We start from the raw sequence: 20,703 nt of genomic DNA, 5'->3' as shown, positions 1-20,703 counted from the left end.
TTATGTCCTGAGAAAGAGCAGCTGGGGTTTACTCTTTCTCTTTTCCATTAAACCAAGTGGGGCCATTGTCCTTGACTGAAGACAGTAACTTTGTCTCCAAATGAAAGAGCATTAACATCCCCAAGCCAAGTTCACAGTGTGTGCAGCGTGAGGCGGGGTGGGTGTGAGTGAAGACTCCCTACTTCTTTGAGGTGGGAGTAGTTTTATCCATCCTATGATGAGAATTCACTTATGCATCCCCGATGAGCAGGATGATCTAGTCTTCCGTTGAATTCTTTCATTGACAAGTTGCGCATCCCCGAATGAAAACCAACCCACTGCATTTGAACACCTTTATAATTAGAAAGCGTTCTTTCTCTGTTCCTTCCCCCCCCCCCTCCACTTCCCACGTTCCCTGTCCTCCTTCCTCCTTCCATCTTCCCCTTTCTCTCCTTTTTTCCGCCCTGCCCTCTCCCTCCACCCCTCTCCTCTCCCAAGTCTGGGAGCCAGAGCTCCCAATCTTTGTCCCGAAGTCACTATCTTGAGAAGTCCTGGAGAGCACGGCCGGTTTTTGGTCTGGCCACTTGGCCAGCGGGTAGGAGCTTGGTCTCCACCGGCCACAACAATCCTCCGGATTTTGCATGGTCTTTCCGAAGTAAAAGCTTTTATCTGGGCCTACAGGGCTTGGCTTTATGGTTCATTACTGTCATCCGTCAATAAGCCCAATTTCCATTATTAACCCATCTAGAACCACACGAACCACATTAAACTTGACACGGGTTGATCTGGCGTCTGGAGGCCCAGCTGACTCAATGGGCGAGCTGTGGAGAAGGGTGAGGCGCTGGGAGCGACTCCCCAGGACCCACGCACACCCGCAGCCCTCGTGCGCCCGAGTCCTCCGCAGCAGCTCCCGGACGCTACAGCCTGCGCCCGGCCCGGAGCAGGCGCGGGCAGCGCTGTCGCTTTAAGAGAGGGGCGGGGCCCCGGTACTGGCAAGGCAGGGCCGGCCCACAAGGCTCCTTTTCCTTTTTGATCCATTCAAAAATTACTCATTGCAAATTCCCGGACCGCTAGGAGCCGAGAAGGAAGGGGGCGGAGGAGAGAGGGCCGCTGCCGGCGCCGCGCTGGGGGCACCCGGGGGCCCGAGCAGCTGACGGCGGGTCCGGCCCAAGCAGCCCGCGGGCCGCCCTGGCTCCGGTGGCCTCACCAGGAAGCGTCAGTCTCGACTCTGGGGAAGCTCGGAGCGCCGCCTCCGTCGCCGCCTCCCGCCCGGCGCTGGGTCCCCGAGCCCCCTTCCCTGCTCCCTCCCGGACGCTCGGGCTCGGGCGCTTTCCCCGGCGATGGCTGGCCGCTGAGCCATGGCTCAGTACGGCCACCCCGGCCCGCTCGGCATGGCTGCGAGAGAGGAGCTGTACAGCAAAGTCACCCCGCGGAGGAGCCGCCAGCAGCGCCCCGGCACCATCAAGCATGGATCGGCGCTGGACGTGCTGCTCTCCATGGGCTTCCCCAGAGCCCGCGCGTAAGTGGCGGGGCTCGCGCCCCTCGCGCCCCACGCGGCCGGCCCTCGGCTTCGCTTCGGCTCGCCTCCCGGCGCCCGCCTGACGGACGGCGCGCTCCCCGCTGCCCACCACCTGCTGGGGCAGGACCGGCGCGGGCGGCCCGGGACTCGGCCCCTCCCGGCGCGGGTGCCGGGGCAGGCGCGGCGGGGAGCGCGGGGCTGACGAGGGCGCCTGCCGGGGGTGCCGAAGGTGAGGCGCCCCCCACCCCGGCGAGGGCACCGGGGTCGGCTCCCAGGTACCGTGCCCGGCGGGCGGCCCCCGTGGTGGGGCTATGCGGGTGTCTCGCCGGCTCCCCGAGGTCTCCGGCGCCCGGCCCCCGGGGAGGCGGGGCCCCAGCTAGGATTCGGGCACCCTCTGGATCCGGAACGCGGGGCTGGTTTAGGATCCTCTCCGCTGGCTAGGAATGGGCAAGGGACCTCGGGGCGGAGGGGCGGGCGCTCTCACCGCAGCAGCTTCCAGCTCCGGATGTCGCTCTCGGGTTCGGTCTCCCTCCGGAGTAGGAGGAGCGGGAGCGTGGGTGTTGCTGCGTGTTCATTGATAGGGAGGATGGAATGAGGAGAAGCGATTCCTCCTGGGGACCTGGGTTCTCGTCAGTGGTGACGGCAGCGCGGAAATCTGTGGGTGCCTGAGAGTAAGGAGGGGAGCTGTCTTCCCTTATCCTTCCAACCCTTGGAGGGCGGGGTGGGGAAGGGCCGAGAGAGCGCAGGTGGCAGTCCTTGCGGCTCGCTGGGAAGAGGCCTGGCCGGCTGCACAAGGCAATGGCAGCAGGAGTCTTCTTCAGCTGGCCAACCAAGACCGTGGGGCTGGAACCCTGCCTAGGAGGAAACCAAGGCCAGGCGGCCAGGCCCTTCTCCTTTGGTTAATTTCTGGCGTGCAGAATTCTTCGGTGGGGGCACAGGGCCTGCGATCCTGTGGGGGCGCTGCTTCTTTGAATGACATCACCTGAATGGGAGAGTTGGGCAAACTTTATGGGGAAGGGCCAAGTTAATGAAAAAAACATTTTTCTCCCCCTTTTTTTCAGGTGGCCAGTCTAGGTAACCCTTCCCCAGCTTTGGGGCAAACCTTCCTTACTCTATTCTTTACTAACTTGGCTGTGACCTTGTAACCAAAGCACACCCCTGGTTTTATCTTTCCACCCAGCCGGCTGGGACAGACAGTCAGGAAAGTGGGCCTTGGGAAGTCAGGAAATACATTGACGTTTTTTGACTCGGGTTGACTTTCAAGCAATGAAGCTCCAGTTCCCGATGCCAGAGTTACAGAGAAAATGGGAGGCTTTGCAGGGCCGCGTGAGGTGTGTATGCTGCAAGTTGTGTCCTTATTCTGGTGGATGGCTGTGCACACCTTCCTTAAGCAAGGGGATGTAGAGGCTGGGGAGTTCTTCTGGGCAGGGCTGCAGAATTAGCATAGGACCCGGCATCTAGGCCAGCATTAAGGACCTAAGTAGCTCAGTTAAGAGAAGAAATACGTAACTGAACTCCTCAGACTGTCATGTTTGCTATTCACACCTACTTTAAAGGGGGGTCTTTTCTTCCTGGGCTGGGTCCAGGAGGTCTTGTCCATGTCCCAATAGATTAGAATGATGGTCTAATTTTGGCCGGTTCAACCCCTGAGATCTCCTCATAGCGAGCATTTATGGAGTACTTAGGATATAGACTCTAACAGGCACTTGACCTTTCCTAACCATTGTATCCTCCTAGCAACACACTGAGAAATGTAACACGTATGCTCATCTTATGCATTTAGAAACAGAGGCTTAGTCACCTTATGTAACTTGCTCAGAGTCACAACACTAAGCAGTAAGGCTGGGATTCAAACCCTCAGGGGGTCTGCTTAACCTCACCTCCAGAGCCCGAGCACCAGGAGTTAATGTAAGTGACATGCTTAGTGCATGTCAGGCTTAGTGCCTGGCACACAGTTGGTGATGATTAGGTGTTAGCTGCTGTATTAGTTTCTGCTGCCGCTCTAACAAATGACCACAGTCTGGCTGGCTTGAAACAACAGAAATGTATTTTCTCCTAGCTCTGGAGGCAAGAAGCCCTGAATCAGTGTCACTGGGCTGAAATCGAGGTGTCGGCAGGGCGGGGCTTCCTTCGGAAGTTCCAGGGGAGAATCCGTTCCTTGCCTCACACACGTCTTTGGCTGCTGGCTTCGGTTGGCTTGTGGCCACATCACCTGGACCTGGGAATGGAAGGTCACATTGCCTTGCTGGAGGTGTCAAACCTCCCTCTGCCTCTTTCCTGCAAAGTCACTAGTGATGGCTCTTAGGGCCTTTTCAGATCATTCAGGAGAGCCTTCCCAGGATCAGCCGTCTCAGCTCAGGATCCTTTATCACATCTGCAAGATCCCTTTTCCCCCCTTTTTTCTTTTATTTTTACTGTAAGGTAATGTTCACGGTTCCAGGGATTAGGACTTAGAGAGCTTTTGGGGAGCAGTTATTCAGCCCATCACAGCTCCTAGTATTATGACTAGCACTGCCTCTCTTTACTGAACAGGTGACCAAGGAGGTCCTAATGGAACAGCCTGGCCAGAAGGGGAGTTGGCTTTCCTGTTCCGTCTCTGTCAGATTCCCTGCCCGGGAGGAGGCGGAGCCCTTGGCTGTCCCCTGATCTAGTGCTACTCTCCCTGGGCTGCTGAGTTGAGAAGACAGAGAGCCAGGGCAACGGGCTTAGCTTCTAAGCAGCCTCCTTCTTGGGCCTTAAGCCTGGAGGAAAGGGCGTGAAGAAATTGCAGACAGAAGGGAGCGCTGATGGTTTTCAGGGTTCTGGGAGACGTGGCTGGGATGCCTCAAAGAGGGATGGGAGAGATATTTGGAACGTGGCCCTTTGGAGAGACTGGTGGTAGCCAAGGCCGACAGCTCTGGTTTCCCCATTGTGTGTAACTGAGTCTGGCATGGTGCAGCAGCAAGAAGCGACCTTCCACAGGGTTCTGGGTGAGCTGGCAGAGAGCTCGGGCCAGCAAGGCCCAGGTCCCCATTCCAGACGTGCTGTGCTGTGGTCTTGGATAAGTCACCTAACCCTTCGGGGCCTCACTGCCTCCCTCTGAGAGGTACGGGAGTAATTAGTGCTCGCTTTTAACTGCCCAACAGCTAAGGGAGAGGAAAAGTGCTGGGCCAGCTGGGTGACCTCAGGGTATGTTCCTTCTTACTATGTTTTTTCCATCCCACCCCATTACCTTCAGCCCACAAACACTGCTGTAGAAGGGCCTGTCCTAGAAAGGACTGAGAAGTAGCAATTTTGGGGGGTGTCTGTGTGTGTGTGCACTAGGTTAGGAGGTGTTAGGGAAGCCTTTGGAAGGAAACCTTCAAGGGTCCAAAATGGCCTTATCCCTCCCCCTCCCCCGTACATAGTAGCTCTTCTAAACGTTCCTATTCCAAAAGTTCTAAAAAGAATGGTCCATATTGGTCACGACTGGAGCGAGGTCCCTGGGAAGGCAAACGAACAGTGTGCTGAGCAAAGGCCTGGGGGAAGGGCATGCCTGGGGCCAGGAGGGAAGGCAGACCCGGAACTCTGCAAGGGGGGGGGGGCACGACTGTTGCTTTGCTACTTGATTTCACACCATCCCCTACTGGCCTCTATGGTTAGTGGAGGAGGGAGGCTCTTATCTCTTATCTCTTCTGCAGCTTGAGACCAAGGGTAGGAGCATCACCTCACCATTGAATCTGAGATGTCTTTGCTGATACACCTCTGACCTTTAATTTTGTTTTGGTTGGGTCTGTTGGAGGCGGCCTGTGGCCAGATCTCTGTCTCTAGCAAATGGCTTTAATGTTTGCTGATGATGGAGAGACAACAGGCTTGCAAAAGGATGCGGTGGCAGGGGTTCCATGGCCCAGCGCTTGTCCAGCTTCTGACCAAGGAAGCTGTCGGGCCTTCCCTTTTCCTCAGCATTCCTCATCAGCTTCTGCACCCAGCAACACCTGTCCTGTGTTGCGCACCAGGCTTTGTGAAGACAAAATGAGTCACAGGCAGGAAAGGACTTAGAGTAGTTGAAAATATAATCTGGACACCAGACAGAGAGGATTACAGTTTTATTGTGTTGACTGGAGGAACAGGATGCTAGGTGGTTGCTGGTTGAAGTCCCCGGCATGGACCTACCTGGGCTCTCAGGTTGTCCTTTTTTGCTACGGGGAATATTTGAACAGTGCCTACCTAGTCAAAGAGCAGGACCGTGGAGGAAGGAAAGAGCTGGGATAAGCACCTTGGACTTGGCTTTGGATAGTGAGCTGCATTAGCTGTGCTTCGTCGCCCAAAGATAAAAGGCCCTCAGAGCTGCCTTCACATGGAATTGAGAAGCACCTTGCACCGCCCGTGAATTAAAGTATCCAGTTTCTCTGGCCTTCTCCAGCTTTCCTGGGGGTTGACATTGGATCTTGTGGAAGTCCTTGGTCAACTCAGCGTCTCCGAGTCGTGGCCGATTCTGTAGCTGCTTTCCCTGAGGTCCTGGGGTAGAGAGAGGACACCAAAGGTGGGCGCCCCGGAGCTGAAGGGATCTTCTTGGTGGGCAGAGCAAAGGACTTGAAGTTACCCATCATCTCCGCGCACCCAGACCACAGTCCTCTACGTCTGTTATTTTGCTGTCGGAAAATTGCTCTCGCGTGCGCCAAATAGTCCTCTTGATTGGCACAGCCGCGTCGTGAGGCAAAGCTCGGGGTGACAGCCTCGTTTTAAAGATGAAGAGGCGGGGCACCTGGGTGGCTCAGTGGGTTAAGCTGCTGCCTTCAGCTCAGGTCATGATCTCCGGGTCCTGGGATCGAGTCCTGCATCGGGCTCTCTGCTCAGCGGGGAGCCTGCTTCCTCCTCTCTCTCTGCCTGCCTCTCTGCCTACTTGTGATCTCTCTCTGTCAAATAAATAAATAAAATAAAAAATAAAAATAAAAAAAAATAAAGATGAAGAGGCTTGAGGCTCGGAGGAGCTCGGGCACTTGACCTGGGTGCGGCCCGGTCGCCCTGAGAGTGTTGAGTTAAACCTGCAAGTCCAGGGACCTTCCCAGGCTGGACACGGGCCCTGGTTCCAAAGGGATGACTTCGCCACACATTTTTATTTTCAACTATTGAGGTATCATTTATGTACCTGAAACTAAATCTGTTTATGGATTGATCAGTTTTGTCAAAAGCGTACCCCCGTGGCATCACCACCACAAGACCCGGCACTTGCCCGTCACCCCCAAAAGGTTCCTTGTTCCCCTTTCCACCCTCTCCCTGGGGAACCGGCCTGCTTTCTGTCGTTATAGATTAGCTTGCATTTTCCAGATCTGCACGGAGGGGGAGTCCCACAGTGTACCCTCCTGTGCCTGCCTGGCTTCTTCCCTTCGGCATATTTTGGAGACTTCCGTGGTGCTGCGTGAATCAGTAGTTCATCTCCTCGTGTTGCTAACAGACCACGGTGGGTTTGAAATGACGGGTAACGCAATTACAGCCCCTCGCACAGACCTTCTGCGGAACTTCCGCTGCGCCCTGGAAATAGTACTGCGGGTTTTTAGATCCCTTTAGAGATCGCGAAGCAGATTCATGTGCATGATCACTGTCAAGTCTCAGACCTGTGAGTTTCTACTAAGGTTTGGAAGAGTGAGTGCCACAGAGAGGGACGAGGGTCCTGCTTTATGACTCTGTCCTGTGGTTTTTAACCCATCCCACCCCCTGCCCTCCACTGCCTCAAACTCCAGCTGCTTTTTACCAAGGGCGTGGGCGGGCACTAATTCTCAGAGCTAAACGCTTGGCTTTTCAGAGAAGCCACATGCAAACCTAGGGGACTCTGTGTCTCCCACCAGCTCTCCTCTGGCCAGTGACAGAGGTGACAGAGGGATTGATGCCAGCAACATCCCCTGCCTGCGTATATGTGATGGGGTGTCCCATTGCTTGGGCAGCCAGGCACGGAAGAGACCCCAACATTGGCTGCCCAAGACACGGAAGTCTAGCCTGCAACTGGTCAGGCAGCCAGGACACGTTGGGCAAGTGGCTGGAAGTGCCATGCTTTAATTTCCCAGCCAGGAAAATGTTGCTAGTTGCAGTCCTTACCTCGAAGGGCTGCTGTAAAGGCAAGCGGTGCCATTCCATGCCCATGGCCACGGAGTCTGTGGCATCCGGTGAGCCCTCGGTGAAGACGGGGACCGTCCTGCTACTGCAATGGTGATTCTATTCTGCTCGGCTCCTTTGTGGGCTGTCTCCAGGGTTCAGCTCCTCGTTCCTCATGGCACGGTGTCCTGAGTAGGAGATAGGGGCTGTGCCTTCCCCCAGCCCTTGGGTTCTCTTCCCTGGCACCTCTTTCTGCAGAGTGCCCTGAGGGGTACAAGGCAGAGGAGAAGCAGGCCCGGGGCACAGCCAACACCGCCCCCAGCGCCGCTCCAGCTGCGGATTATAATAAATGGCCCGGGCTGGGGATATGCTGGAGCACCAGATGGTTGTCTTCTGATTAGCCTCACATGGAATCAGACTCCATCCCTGGAAAGAGAGAGAGGAAAAAATCTCACTCGAGAGTGTGCTTCTCTGCCCTGAGATGGGCACAGTCCCTGCAGGTTGGAGCGGCTGCTGGAGAGGAAGATGCCTGCGGTCCCCATCAGGGCTGACAGCTCTTGTCTTCTTCTTTGGAGGATCTTCCCAGGGGCCACTGGGTGTCACCCAGAGGCTTGTGGGAGAATGTCCCTGGAGGATGGATGGATAGATGGAGCAGGGGCCTCTGCCCTCCAGACCTTCTGTCGGGGTTCAGGATTATGTGATAGGACATCTCCTTTCTTGTCGGCCCCTTTCTTTTCCATCAGGAAAAACGGGGAAAAACACCCCCCGTTTTTCCTGATGGCTTTGCCAGCATGTTCTTGGCCACCTCACCTGGGGGTGAGGCCTTTTGGGAAGGCCTCCGATGGACATCCAGAAATTGTCTGAGTTCTTGCTAGGTGCATGGTATCCTACTAAATTCTGTGCCGTTCTCAGGAGGAAAAGATGAATGCCAAGTTTCACCACCTGGCACTCTGAAGTCAGCTGTCGGAGGCAGCCTGGGCCTCTCTCTAGCTGGCTGAACACCCTCCACAGTGACCCTCCGGAGAGCAGGTGTACTTTTTCTGGGCGTGGGGAACAACACTTTACAGATAGTGTAAAGGTTCTGCCTTCCGTTCCCACCCCACCGGTAGCCCCACAGTAACAGAAAGCAAACTCAGTTTCCCTTTCTTTCAGACCCTGGCTTTGAGCTCTTGCTCTGCTCTCCCTTATCGGCTGTTTGAGTTCACACCCATCTCTGTCCTTTCCTCGGGGCCTCAATCCCCCCAGCTGTAAATGGGGTTGAAGTCAACCACATCTCATGCATTCTGGGGACCCGCGGGTGACATGGACCCATGCTTTTGGACAGCACAGGATGTTTTCACTGTGTCTCCTATGCTCTTCTGTTTTTGTTTTGTTTTATTTTCCCCAGTGCCTTACTGTCAAATTATTCTTTCCTCCCTTTAAAGAAAACCCTTCAGGACTGCCCATTGATATTCTAGAGAGTAAATAAGCAGAAAGAATGATAGCAGCCAATTACAATGGGGAGGGGGAGGGCCATTTAAGTAGGGTACAATGGTATAATTTTCAAATTGGTACATAATGTGCTTTCTTGCATAAAACAGCCAGGGTGCTGGTTGAATGAAAGAGGAGGTTAGTGCCTTGAGCCCTGCCCCTGGGGGAAACCAATGGCTCTTGGGCACCTTTTTAATTAAAGGGGCACCTTCCCTTCTGGAAGTCACCAGCTGCTTGTGTAACAATTCACACTGCTCCGTTGCCCCAGTGGAAGCACGAACATTCTCGTACAGAAAGCAGCAGTGGCAGTCAACTCCACCAAGACGAGGGCTGTTGCCACACACAGTGGGAAGCTGGAAGAAACACCAGCAGAGAGCAGCTCCCAGCCGTCTGGAAAATGCCGAGAGGAAGCTGATAGCACAGATGGCCAGAGGCAGCAGAACATTTCAGATTTCTGTTGAGGTGTTGCGGATTCAGCCTTCTCTATGAATCAGGTGGCAGGCTTGTTTAGAATCCCGCTTCTGGGTTGACTGTGCCCCATTCAAAAATATTGACTGTGAGCGTTGGCTCTCTAAATGTTTCTTCTCTGATCTCAGGTAGGAAGCACTTTCGGAGCAGGGAAGAAATCTGCCCTGATGGCTGCTTTTGTGTACAGTCTTGTTGAAACACAGACGCACGCTCTGAACAGCATGGAGTTGCTGGAGTTCTGAATCCATGACATCGCCTACGTCATCCCTTAACCAGCCTGTCCTTGAGTTGACTGTGGACGCAGCATGTGTTTGCTTTCTGCCTAAGCAGATCTCACCCACCCTGGGGAACTCATTCAATCACAACACATTTGGCTTCTCTTCCCTGAGCTTCCCTTTACCCCTAACACCCCACCCCGCCTCCCCGCCTCTCTTCTTCTCTCTTCCTCTCCCTTTCTTTTTTGGTCTCTTCTCCCTCAATCCTTGTTAGGCTTCGCCCTGTGAAGCAGGCAGCGAAGAGACAGGGTCATCTCTAGATCCCTGCAAAGATCCCAAGTCCTTTGTCCGAGGTCTGCAGCCACTTATGCATCGTGATTTTTTTTCTGCTTCAGGGCCTCTTCTGATATATCCTGACAAATGAAATCTGGAGAACAAGACAAGAAGAGAGCAAAAAAAAAAAAAAAAAAAAATCCAAACACCATATGGTTTTACATATAGATAGGATCTAAAAAAAGCAAACAAACAAACAAAAAAACCAAAACAAATGAATAAACAAACAAACAAAAAGCAGAAACAGGTCCATCAATACGGAGAACAAGAGTGATGGTTGCCAAGGGTGGGGGGATGGGCAAAACGGGTGGAGGGGAGTGGGAGGTACAGGCCCCCAGTCCCGGAATGAATGAGTCACAGGAAGAGAAGGCACAGCATAGGGAATATGGTCAAAGGTTCCACACACAGTAGTGTTGAATATGACTGATGGTAGCCACGCTCACGGTTGGGGGTGGGCACAGCGTTCCATAAAGTCTTGCCAAATCACTCTGTTGTGCAGCTGAAAGCAATATAACATTGTGTGTCAACTAGACTGCAACAAAATTTAAAAAACAACAATCCAGTATCGCATATGTGTTCTCTCCATCAAACGTTTCCTTGGTAATGCCAACTTTGTGTGTGTGTGTGTACATTTCACCCCGTGTTTATGGGCAACTGTGCTAGCCTATTCTAACAGGAGTTAGGAGGAGGACATAACGTCATTATATATATGTAATAAATATATATAAGATATGAATATATATTAATTATATATATATTATATACATATAAAATCTCTGCCCTCAGGACCTGGCAGTCTAGTGTGGAAGACAGACAATTATGCTACCGTGTGACCTGTGTGCTGGCAGAGGTAGAGGCAGGTTGTAGGTGAGGAGGTGAGGAGGGTTGGTAACCAGACAGGGAGCCCAGAAGGGAATTCAGGGTGTGAACAAAATGGTGTCAGGACCCTTCAGTTTGAGAGGTGGGAGTTTGGGAAGATCAGTAGACCGTTTGAATGATTTCATACTACACCACAAGGGAAGATAGAAGCAGATTTTAATCTAAACTTGGGTCTCTTGACTCACTCTGCTCATCACTCTCCCTGCCCCCCCTCTGTCACCATCTAGCTCAGAAGGAAAAGGAAACATGTTGGCTACCAAAAGAGCTGGCCCATAGTAGGGCCTGACTTTAGGTTTGACATTGTTTTGTTTACTCTTTTACTGGGCATTTACTGAGTGCCTGCTGTATGCCAGGAACTTGTTAGGAATGTGAAGGTTGTCTTCTCCAGGAGCTCAACCTTCTTCAGGAGGGCAGGACATAGAAACCTTGAATGTGATATCACAATAGCAATTACTGCTATAGTCAAAGTTTGAAAAAACCCATGTGGGACCACAAAAAAAAACAATTAGTGTAACTTGAGAAGGTTGAGGAAAGCAGAGGAGGTGATAATAAAGGCAGACCTTAAATAATGAGGAGAGCTTTTCTTGGTGGAGAGGAGGGGAGGCATTCCAGTCAGAGAGAACAGCTTGACTTCAGAGCCAGCCACCCCGGGGGCTGGGATCGGTGGGAAGGAGACACAGAGGTAGTGAGAGGTGAGGCGGAGAAATTAGTTGGGACCAGACTGTTTGCTGGAGGTTGTAGCAGAAGGCCTGGCAGTAGGTGTAAAGAACAGGCAGAGTGAAAAGGAAAGGAAAGAAGCCAACCCCCAGGGATAGTATTGTTGGGGACCAGCTGGTGGGTAGAGAAGAAAGGAGGTGAGGGAAGCTAAGGAGGACTGTTCAAGAGGCAGGAAAAGAACAAAATGACAGGTGTCATGGAAGAAGGCAGGGGAGAAGAGAATTTCATGACAAAACTGAGTTCAACGAAATATTCCGTTCCCTTTCCAATGCCCAAGTCAGTAAAGTTGGTTGTGAATGAGGTGTTCCCAGATGGAGATTCCAAAGCCTCTCTATGGGGTTTCCAGTAATCCTCTCCAGCACCCCCAGACTCCTGAGGATCAGGACCCCGGGATCCTTCCCTACCCTCTGACAGCCCTTACCTCAGACACCTAGAATCTTCTTTCTGAAACTGAGGCAGCTGACTGAGATCTGACTGTGAAATCTAGATTCTAGACCATCCATCTAACCATCCATCTAGATAGAAGAATCATCTTTGCTTTAGAATTCCCTCACTTCTAGAGATTTTATGTGCTCTCCCATCCATACTTCGGTACCCGGCCTCACCTATCTGTATCTACACTTAGCTGCCCTCACTGGAAACCATGCCGAGATCACCAGAGGATCCTTGCCGGAGTGACCCTTCCCTCATTATTCAACGCCTCTTTCCTGGTGGTTGCTGCATGCTGGTCAATGTGTTAAGTACTGTGGATAAAGCATTGAGAAACCTACTCAGCTCCTCCTTGCTTTGGGCTCTGGCTGAGATCTCAGCCCTCTATGCACTAAGCTCATTTTCTCTAATTTCTTCTCTCCAGTAAGCTCCTGCCACCACCACCTCTCTATTAGAAAGAGCTCACCAAGGAATGCCCAGGGGTCTATGCTCTGTCTGTAAGACATCAGGATTCATGGGGTGGCCAGTGGTCAGGGACCAGAGCACCTTCCGTGACCCCGAGGGAAGGTGTTGTGCAGTCTTAGAAGTCACTGCAAGTTGTCCTACACACACGGGCCCACCTGCACTCACCTACAACCTGGACATGAGTGGGCCCGTATGGAATGTGAATGGATGATGGATTTATTGGGTGCTCTGGAAGGAAAAGCTAGAGGAAAGAAGAGGGAGAAAGAAACAATCAGAAGACCTTGGAGTGGGGGGTACCTGAATCAAGGTTGGAGAGAGTATATTTACCCCAAAGAATGGGAAGTTGTACTTTACGTGGTAGGTTTTATGTTTGTGGGCATTGAATTTCTGAGTGTTGGTGGACGTGGACAATGTCAACACAGGGTAATACATGGTTTTAAGTTTAGGACATTTGGTGAGTGATAGTGGCTCTTCATGCATTGCCAAAGGATGTGGAAATGAATGACATCTTTTTTTTTTTTAAGATTTTATTTATTTATGTGACAGAGAGAGAGCACAAGCCAATGGAGCAGCAGGCAGAGGGAGAGGGAGAAGCAGCCTCACAGGGTTCAATCCCAGGTCCCTGAACTTAGGCCACCCAGGTGCCCCATGAACAACTTCTTGAACACAAACTTACAGAGAGCTCTAGACGACAGAAAGTATACGGAGATAGATTCAAGAGGTTTGGTTATGGGGCACCTGGGTGGCTCAGTGGGTTAAGCCTCTCCTTCGGCTCAAGTCGTGGTCTCAGGGTCCTGGGATCGAGCCCCGAGTTGGGCTCCCTGCTCAGCAGGAAGCCTGCTTCCTCCTCTCTCTCTCTCTCTGTCTGCCTCTCTGCCTACTTGCAATCTCTCTCTCTGTGTCAAATAAATAAATAAAATCTTTATTACAAAAAAAAAAAAAAGAAGTGTTAGTTATTATTCCCATCTTAGACGGTGCCTCGTATTGGACTTCGTGACAGAGATCACTTCCCCTGGCTCGAGAGGCACACAGGAGGCCTGGTAGGATCTGCTTCCGGGTGAAGAATCCCATGAAGGCTTCCGCCCTCCATGTGGGCTGACTCCGGTGTCTTTGTTGAAGCAGACTGTTCTTGCATGGAAAAGACCCGTAGAGGCAGAATCTCAGAAATGTACAGCTAGCATTGCTGGTGGAACTTTTCTAGTCCAACTTCCTCTTTCTACATAGAACTAAAATGAGACAAACAAATGAAGTGACTTTTTCAAGACCACCAGCTGGTCAGTGACAGAAGCAGACCCGAGAAACTCTGCCTCCAAGAAGGAGATTGCTAACAAGGCTTTTGGGCTCTGTTTTCTGGAGAAACGGACTGGGCTATTATCTTGATTAACCCTTTCACAGTTTCTCTGCCTTTTCTTTCTTTCCCTTTGGCTGCCCTCCTTATGTGTTCCATGTGTTTATATCTCAGCCCGTGGAAGAAGCAGCTAACGTGTCTGTGGCCAGTTGGAGAGGTCACCTCCAAGAAGGGTGGGCTGGGTGGGGAGGGGAGGGGGAAGCATCACACTGGTGATAGGGGCGGTGTGGGAGGGGACCGTTAGTTGTCTCAGTTACCCACCTCAGAGGGGAAGAACCAATGTTGCCTTCCGCTATGGTGGAGGGAAGACTGGCTTTAGGGACAAAAGACTGGCTTCAAATTCTGGATCTGGCACTTTCTCAGGATGTGGTCTTGATGGAGTGTTTCGATGGGTTGGATGAATCAAAGTGAGGCCATGTATATACGAGCAATAAAAATCACAAAAGGTCATGCACGTGTGAAATGATACTACTGTTGTCAGGGGTTGGGTCGTGGTACTTTGAGGCTCTTTCAGAAAGCCTGTGACATGTTGGTTTTGTGTGACATTTCTTGGGCCGTTCTAGTCCTCCCTAACCAAGCTCTGCTCCTTCCGAGAGGCTGATGCTGTGAACGAGGAACATGAGGAACCCCTTGACAGGCCAGCCGCATCAAAGTGAACACTTCCTTCTGGAAGCTTAAATTTTCACTTCACCCTTTTTGGGAAGTAGGGAACGTGAGTCATAATGAGTTAGCAAGTGGCTTTTGTGAACAACAAGAGGTTTTGTGAAATACAGCACATGTGACCAAAGGCCAGTGTAGTAGAGTTTCCTATTGCTACTCTAACAAACTTATCATGACTTAAAACACCACCAATTTATTCTCTTTAGCATCAGGAGATCAGAAGTCTAATGCGGGCATGATCCCTAAAATCGAGATGTCGCTAGAGCCATGCTCTTGCTGGAGGCTGGAGGAGGGAGCCTGTTCCCTTGACTTCGCCAGCTTCTAGAGTGTGCCTGCATTCCTTGGCTCATCGCCTCTTCCTCCTTCTACAGAAGACAGCCCTCCCACCTGGGCTTCCATCTGTCTCTGCCTCTCCTGCCTCACCATCTCCCTGAGAAAGACCCTACTGACTCCAGTGCTTCTGCTTAAGAGGCCGAGCTTAGTCACATCTGCAAAGTCCCTTCCATCCTGGAAGGGAACATATTCATAGGTTCTGGGGAGTAGGACGAAGGTATCTTTGGGAGCCATCATTCTTCTACCACGGCATGTGTGTGCATGTAACACTCTCGGTCTGCATGTCCTTTTAGTTCGTGATGTTTTTGCACAGGACAGACATCTACCAGGTCTCCTCATTAGCTTTTCTTATCCCTAACTCCTCACTGGTTGTCTCTTCACCCTCACCATTCCAACCCAGCACTGAATATTCCTAGCTAACCTTCACCAAGTGCCTACTCTGTGCCCAGCAGTATTTTAAAACATGACATGGGCATTATTTTGTTTATTCTTCATAACAATCTTATGAGATAGAAATTGTTATCATCCCCATTCTTCAGATGAGAAAACTGAGGCACAGAAATTTTTGAGTCACCCAAGACCACACAGCAAGTAAGTGGTAGACCCAAGGGGACTACCTCAGGTGGTCAGATTCCCAAGTCGGGTCTCCTAACCAGCACCCACAGTGTTGATGCATAGCTGGTGTTTAGTAACGTTTGACAATTGGCAGAAGGAAGCAAAAATGACTTGATATCTTTAGATTACATAGAACTGGGGTCAAGAAGGCAACCTGATTGGTTGCTCACGTGTTTAATCTCGTTGGTTTCATCTCTCAGTGGGCCCAAATAGTTGCAGTGTGGTTGACTATCTACTAATTTTGTATAGAGTTGCTGTGATATCATCACCTTTTCCAAAAGCGTGTGTACGTGTTATGTGTACTACCCATCTTGGCTCCAGATTTGGGGAAGACAGGCATGGGATTGTACTCAGGAGTTTACAGAATACCATGTCCCTATGAGCCATGTCTCCCAGCCTCTATCTGTGGTGCAAACGGAGCCTCCACAACACACACAGGAAGTGTGCTCCTGTTCCCGTGGCCTCTGGGAGGGACTCCTTGGGCAGAGTATATAATGGTTTGACTGCTACTCATTTGAATGAGATAATACACACAAGATAGTTAGTCCAGAGCCTGACTCTTCAGTGCACCATGAATGGTAGCTGTATAGTGGTACAGATCACTAGCTTTGGAATCACAGGGTTGTGTGGGACGCAGGAGAGGACTCTGGGTATAAGTCAATGGTCATTGCAAGTCTTTGGTGAGTTCCTAAGTTCTCTTCCCAACATTTTTAAGACTTGGGGCCTAGGGATAACTTAAGCATTCAGTTAATTGGGTAAGCCTTCTGGGGAGGGTCAGGGAGATGTGAGGAGTTGGCTGAGGTGTGTGGAATGGCTCTTCTCCTCCCTATAGAACTCTGTGCAGAACCACGCCACTCCCTCCTCCTTCCTGGCTCACAAGTACTCAGAGCTACTGTCCTTATCAGGAAGGATCCTCAACACGCCAGCACGGTGGTCATGATGGCAGGGGACCCTGGGGGAGTCGGCTTTTAGGTGGGTCTGAAGAATCAACAGATCATCAAGGTGAGCCTTTAGGCACCTCCAGGCTCACTGGAGACCTTTAGCAGCTTCATGGGTCAGGATTGAGGAGGATGTTTGAAGTCCCTATCTTCCTCCAAGTGTAAGAGCACAGGCTCTCCACTGTAACGCCGGATGCACAGCCATAACCCCTTTGCTGTCTGGCTGCTTCAGGCGCCCCAGACCTCCTGGTGTCGCTTCATCCATCCAGCCTCGGCAGGAAGGTGGCGAGTGTGCTTGTGTTGTTCTGGCCAGTGGCTGGCAGCCCTGTGGGCCAGCGGAGCAGGGAGGTGGGCCGGCCGAGGATGAGGGGCTGGAAACCAGTAAAACTGCTTCGGCAAGATGGTGTGTGTCCTGTGTGATTGGGGAAGGCTTTTGAGGGACCGATATAAGTAAGACCCCATCCCTGACCGCAAGTTGCTCTCAAGCTCTTGGGCAAGATAGACTCAAGCAGAAGACGGCGATATCATGTGATAAGATAGAGAGGGAGGAAGGTTCTCTCCTCTGATATCTAGGGGGCTGTCATAAGAAAAGAGGATGCTTATTTTGTGGACTTTGGTGGCAGTTATGTGGCTGGGGGGTGGGGCAAATGCCAGTTCACCAGAAAAACAATCTGGAAACCAGTGGCTCGGCTGTGGTATGCTCCAGGACCTTCTCTGCCCAGTTATGACCGACTGTGACTGAGGTTCCTTCTCAGCCTCCTCAGATGGACATAGGTTGGAGAACATATCTGAAGCCACCACCAGGGTTAGGCTTGGCCAACCTGGGATCTGAGGTCTGTGGGGAAGGATGTGAAATCTGAGGGTGTCCTTTATGAGGAACCTTCTGGATAGGTGCTTTCACATGCATGATTCCACAGCGCTGACGGTAAAAGAGATCATTTCCCCTACTTAAAATATGGGTGGGTTGGGGGGATGGGTTTGGTGGGTGATGGGCATTAAGGAGGGCACGTGATGAAATGAGCACTGGGTGTTATATTCAGCTGATGAATCACCAAACTCTATCTCTGAAACTAAAAAAAATAATAAATAAATAAAATATGGGGGGGAAAGGAGCCTAAAGAAATGCACCCAAAGCTATTCAGGGGTACAACTAGGCGGTCTTAGGACCATGTGCATGCAAGTAGCCCACAGAGGGAGCTCACTGACTCCTGAGGTATTGAACAGCCAAGAGGTAGGAAGAACAAGTGGGGGGTGGACCTGACATCCAAGTCTGCTGTCTTTAAAGTGTGTTCGTGCCAAGTCTCTGGATTCTCTGAACATCCCCTTCCCAGGCATCCCTTTTGGATCAGCCCCACCAGGGTTGGATTGCATTGTCCTCATGCAAGGGCTGAAGGGACACAAAATGCTGACCTCAGGGTGTCAGACAAGGGCCTCAGAAGGGGTGAGTCTCAAGCTCTCGCTTGGTGGGCACGTACTCACCGATGTGTAGTCAGCTCTGGGCATGTGACCACTTTGGGACAGAGGGAGTGGACAAGAGGCTCAGACAAGCAGCAGTGAGCCACAGGCAGAGGAGAGGGACAAGTCCAATGTAACCAAACCAGGGCAGAGCACCCCCTGCCCCCCCTGCCAGGAATAGGAAGAGAAAGAACTTGTGAGGAAGGAGGATGGCTTTGAGTTTATAATAGACTCAGGAGACTGGAATTTTCAGCCATAAAAGAAGTAGCCTTAAGTGAGCCTTGAACTCCTTGCAATAGAAAATTCCAGAAGGGCTGATGTTCTGTCTTTTGTCCTTGCAGTTTCTGATGATGGGGAGAATGTATGTTGCAACACTTTTTGCTAAAGGATCTGAAGTTATTTCCTTGTTTGGCTTTCTTTGCTCTGGAATTGCCTTTCTACAGAGGGAGCTTTCTTCTTTAATAGAAAAAGAAGAAGATCACCATCAAGGAGGAAGTACTACCATGTTTCTTTAGCCTTTCTCTGCTCACTGCTGGACTCCTGCCAGCATATTGGGAGTACCATCGGAAAGCTGTATGTCAGGGTCCAGAGTGCCTCTTTCTCTTCCTTGCACCAGTTTCCTGTTCCCGGGGTGGTTTTGTTTGTTTGTTTCAACATGCAATTATCGGGCTTGCTTGCTTGCTGCTAGGATCAAAAGAAAAAACAATGCATAAGGAATGGCCCCTGCTGCCTTGGTGCTCCCCGTCTAATAGGGGGGACCAAGAAGTACTCACATAAGTGTGTCGCACTCTGCCACATGCCCTGAAACAGAGACAGGTAGCTGGAGCTATGGAATGGTGAGGGAGCCAGCGAATGACTCTGCTTGGGGTTCTGGGGTTCTTCCAAAGATCTGGATATTGTCAAGCACCTTTCTTTACATGAGGCCCTCCAGGGTGTTGGAGAGAAACAGCATTTTTGAAGACTATTTTTTTTAGAGGCGTTTTAGGTTCAGAGCAAAATACAGAGATTTCCCAAATGCCCCTGCCCCCACACGTGCCCCAGCCTCTCCCATCATCAATATCACTTCCCAGAGTGGTACCTTTGTTAAAACTGATGACCCTACACGGACACATGACCATCACCCAAAGCCAATAGCTTACCTTAGGGTTCACTGCTGGTGTTACGCCTTTCATGAGTTTGGACACATGTATAAGGACACGTATCCACCATCATGGTATCATACAAGGTGTTTTCATTGCCCTAAAAGTCTCTGCGTTCTACCTATTGCCTATTTATCTCTCCCAACTCCACCCACCCCCCAAACCCTGGCATTTCCTCCTCCTGCAACCACTCCATTGTGTTAACTTTTTCAGCTCACTGTCCATATGTTGGCATCATCCACTATATAGCCTTTCCAGATGGGCTTCTTCTGCCCAACTGGAATATATGTTTATATTCTGCCCAAAATATATATTTAATGTCCCTCCATGTCTTCCTGGCTTGATAGTTCATTTTTTTCTTTTTTTTTTCCTTTAAAGATTATTTATTTATTTATTTATTTGACAGAGAGAGAGAGAGCGAGAGAGAGAGAGATCACAAGTAGGCAGAGAGCCAGGCTGAGAGAGAGGGGGAAGCAGGCTCCCTGCTGAGCAGAGAACCTGATGCGGAGCTCGATCCCAGGGCACTGGGATCATGACCTGAGCTGAAGGCAGAGGCTTAACCACTGAGACTTAACCACTGGCACCCCGATAGTTTATTTCTTTTTAGCACTGAATATTTCACTGTCTGGATTACCACAGTTTATCTATTCACCAAATAAAGGACATCTTGGTTTATTCCCAAGATTTGGCATTTTGAATAAAGCGGCTGTAAACATCCATGTGCAGGTTTTTATGTGGACGTAAGCATTCAGCTCTGGGATACCTGGGTGGCTCAGTCGGTTGAGCGTCTGCCTTCAGCTTAGGTCATGATCCTAGGGTTCTGGGATTGAGTCCCACGTCAGGTTCCTTGCTCAGCGGTGAGCCTGCTTCTCTCTCTGCCTGCCATTCCAACAAAGAGAGTTTGTGCTCTTCTCTCTGACAAATGAATGAATAAAATCTTAAAAATAAAAGTGTTCAGCTTTGGGGAAATACCAAGGAGCTTGATTGTAAATACCACTCATAATCATCTTTTTCTGTGCCAAAGTCGCTAGCCTCAGTACCTTACAATCACCATGTCAGTTACTCTTCACTGAAAACCCATGCAGTTAGTATTAATAGACCCATTTGCAAATGAGCTAATGGGGGCTCAAAAGGTGATTGAACATGCCTCACGAATGGTGGCAGAGCTGGGTTTCTAACCCTAGCCTTTCTGACTCCAAAGCCCCTTCCATTAGATCTACAGTCAGGGTGCCTACGTTTCTGCTTTACTGGTTTATTTTTGTTCCTGGATGACAGCTTTAAACTCACACACAGAGCTCTCGCACCCTGACTGGCAAATAAACGTTACTGGCAGCGCAGCCAGCTGCCGTTTCCTGTGTTTATAGCCCACATTGCAGGAAGGTGTTTTAAGAGTTGTTTCGAGTGTTGTGTCTGCTTTTCCTTATGAAAGTGTGGATGCCACTTCTGAGAGGGAGGAAGGTGACATGGGCTGCTCAGTGTTGGGTGGCGGTTCCCATTTGGTGGGGCTTTGGAGAGGAATGCTTCTGTCCCCGGCTGAGATCAGAGGCTTTGTTCTGTTTGGTCTGTGACCATGTGGTCTCCAGAAGTCAATGGACTGTGAGGTCAAAGTTCTAGAACATGCTCTGCCGCTGATCTTTCCTGTGACTCTGGGTAAGATGGTTTACGTCTGCTTTGCCCATCTGTGCAATTAATT

The 20,703-nt window shown here is 51.0% G+C and overlaps 1 protein-coding gene across 3 annotated transcripts in view; it reads left to right on the top strand.

The window, feature by feature from the left end:
• Window positions 1-970: 970 nt before the first annotated feature.
• Window positions 971-20,703, top strand: part of UBASH3B (ubiquitin associated and SH3 domain containing B) — a 136,581-nt gene continuing 116,848 nt past the window's right edge. The window contains exon 1 of one of the 3 annotated variants that reach the window (XM_045080422.1): window positions 971-1,498. In XM_045080422.1, coding sequence (XP_044936357.1) covers window positions 1,338-1,498 — 161 coding nt within the window. In that variant the 5' untranslated portion in view covers window positions 971-1,337. The remainder of the gene's footprint in view (window positions 1,499-20,703) is intronic. The other 2 variants (XM_004750087.3, XM_004750088.3) reach the window with 2 other exon arrangements.

Source organism: Mustela putorius, unplaced genomic scaffold (assembly GCF_011764305.1).
Source record: "Mustela putorius furo isolate JIRA1106 unplaced genomic scaffold, ASM1176430v1.1 tig00000460_pilon_pilon_pilon, whole genome shotgun sequence".
NCBI classification, from domain to species: domain Eukaryota; kingdom Metazoa; phylum Chordata; class Mammalia; order Carnivora; family Mustelidae; genus Mustela; species Mustela putorius.
This window is presented reverse-complemented; position numbering and strand designations above follow the sequence as displayed.